This window comes from Etheostoma cragini, chromosome 11, assembly GCF_013103735.1.
Source record: "Etheostoma cragini isolate CJK2018 chromosome 11, CSU_Ecrag_1.0, whole genome shotgun sequence".
Lineage (NCBI taxonomy): Eukaryota > Metazoa > Chordata > Actinopteri > Perciformes > Percidae > Etheostoma > Etheostoma cragini.
In genome coordinates this window covers 515,163-517,547 of record NC_048417.1, presented here as the reverse complement: position 1 = coordinate 517,547, position 2,385 = coordinate 515,163, and the positions used below count along the sequence as shown (strand labels likewise).

Genomic DNA, 2,385 nt, shown 5'->3' with positions numbered 1-2,385 from the left:
ATAATCACTACTTTTAGCGTGTATAGAGCAGCATATCTCCACCAGACTCCATGTAAATAATCACTACTTTTAGCCTGTTGTCAGACAGTTTCTCTGTGTCCCAGTCCAGGATCACTGAGGACAGGTCGAGCTGTAAGCATGCAGTCGGGGCTGCTGATTGGCTGGCAGCAGGAGAAGGCGGAGCTTAAAGGGGAGGTGTGTCGTCTGCAGGAGGAGCTGGCCGAGAGTCGGGCAGAGAGAGAGGAGCTGGAGTCCAGGACCAGAGCTCTGAATGACCGGGTGAGGGGGGGGGAGTCCAGGAACAGAGCTCTGACTGACTGGGGACTTGTGATAGGTCAGGCAGGTGTGTGGGCGGGGCTTGGAGACTTTACTGAAAATCTCTCCCTCCCTCCCTCTCTCTCTAGCTGTGCCAGTCATTGTCTCCCTCGCTCGCCCTGTCTCTGCGGGTGGAGGGGCAGCAGAGGGAGTGGAAGAGAAAGGTGAGGGAGGGGCGAGAGAGGGAGGCCAGGCAGGCTCTGCTCATCCACCGGCTGCAGAGCAAGGTAAGTAGTACTAATACTGTAATAGTATATCAATATGGAGTATTAATACTATAAAAAACTCTATTACTAGGAATCTAACAGTGTTGGGTGTGTGTGTTTGTGTGTAGTTGTGTGAGTACAGAGAGCGATGTCAACATCTGGATGTCCAGCTGCAGGACGGACACACACAGCTGCTCACCACCGAGGTCAGTGCTCCAGATGTTGTTCTGTTGTCCCGACGTTGTCCAGATGTTGTTCCGACTTTGTCCAGATGTTCTCCAGATATTGTCCTAATGTTGTCCAGATGTTGTTCCGACGTTGTCCAGATGTTGTCCTGTTGTCCCGACATGGTCCAGATGTGGTCCAGATGTTGTCCATATGTTGTCCTGGTTTTCAGATGTTGTTCTGTTGTCCAGATGTAGTCCTGTTATCCAGATGTTTTCCGGATGTTGTTATGTCATCCAGATGTCGTCCTGTTATCCAGATGTTGTCCTTATGTTGTTATGTCATCCAGATGTTGTTGTCATCCAGATGTTGTCCTGTTATCCAGATGTTTTCCTTATGTTGTTATGTCATCCAGATGTTGTTATGTCATCCAGATGTTGTCCTGTTGTCCCACACGTTGTCCAGACGTTATCCTGTTATCCAGATGTTATCCAGATGTTGTCCAGATATTATCCAGATGTTGTCCAGATATTATCCAGATGTTGTCCAGATGATGTCCAGATGTTGTCATGTTGTCCAGATATTATCCAGATGTTGCCCAGATGTTATCATGTTTTCCAGATGTTGTTCTGTTATCCAGATGTTGTTCTGTTGTCCAGATGTTGTTCTGTTATCCAGATGAGGTCCTGATGTTGTTCTGTTGTCCAGATGTTGTCCTGATGTTGTCCCGATGTTGTCCTGATGTCAAGATGTTGTTCTGTTGTCCAGATGTTGTCCTGTTATCAGATGTTGTCCTGATGTTGTCCTGTTACCCAGATGTTGTCCTGTTGTCCAGATGTTGTCCTGTTATCTAGATGTTGTCCTTATGTTGTCCTGTTGTCCAGATGTTGTCCTGTTATCTAGATGTTGTCCTGATGTTGTCCTGTTGTCCAGATGTCCTGTTGTCCAGATGTTGTCCTGTTGTCCAGACGTTGTCCCACATGTTGTCCAGAAGTTGTCCTGTTATCCAGATGTTATCCTGATGTTGTCCAGATGTTGTCATGTTGTCCTGATGTTGTCCAGATGTTGTCATGTTGTCCAGATGTTGTCCAGACGTTGTCCCTATGTTGTCCAGATGTTAGTTGCTGTAATAGAAGATAATCGTTGTTTATGTTTTGTAGTTGAGGATCAGAGACGAACACAGTGACTCTCTGGAGAGCGCCCTCATCAGGCTGGAGGAGGAACAACAGAGGTGTGTGTGTGTGTGTGTGTGTGTGTGTGTGTGTGTTTTGGTTGCTATGTTTTTAGATTCTATTCGTTTCTTTTTTATTTCCTGTATTTGACATAAGACAGGTGAGATTTTGGTTTCATTAATTAATTAAATGATTCTGCGTGTGTGTTTGTGTGTGTGTTCAGGTCGGTCGGTCTGGCTGACACAAACGCTCTCCTCCGAGAGCAGCTCAGCCAATCAGAGCAGGCCAACCAGGCCCTGAGGGAGGACCTCCAGAAGCTGACATCTGATTGGACCAGAGCGGTGGAGGAGGCGGGGCAGAGAGAGGATGATTGGCAGAGAGAGAGACAGGTGTGCAGTTTGTTTTCACTCTTCTGGGACTATTGAGACTTTTAAGGTAGATGTCCTCATCTCTGTGGGTGTTTGTGTGTCTCTGTGTGTGTGTGTGTGTGTGTGTGTGTGTGTGTGTGTGTGTGTGTGTGTGTGTGT

At 47.2% G+C, this 2,385-nt stretch overlaps 1 protein-coding gene across 2 annotated transcripts in view; it reads left to right on the top strand.

Moving 5' to 3' along the window:
• The window catches only part of LOC117952760 (rootletin-like), a 2,965-nt gene extending 644 nt beyond the window's left edge, over nucleotides 1-2,321 (top strand). The window contains exons 2-6 of one of the 2 annotated variants that reach the window (XM_034885284.1): nucleotides 110-279; nucleotides 405-542; nucleotides 650-727; nucleotides 1,847-1,917; nucleotides 2,082-2,321. In XM_034885284.1, the coding sequence (XP_034741175.1) occupies nucleotides 139-279; nucleotides 405-542; nucleotides 650-727; nucleotides 1,847-1,917; nucleotides 2,082-2,283 (630 nt within the window). In that variant the 5' untranslated portion in view covers nucleotides 110-138 and the 3' untranslated portion in view covers nucleotides 2,284-2,321. Of the gene's footprint in view, nucleotides 1-104; nucleotides 280-404; nucleotides 543-649; nucleotides 728-1,846; nucleotides 1,918-2,081 lie in introns of both variants that reach the window. The other variant, XM_034885285.1, reaches the window with a different exon arrangement.
• The last annotated feature ends 64 nt before the right edge of the window (nucleotides 2,322-2,385 follow it).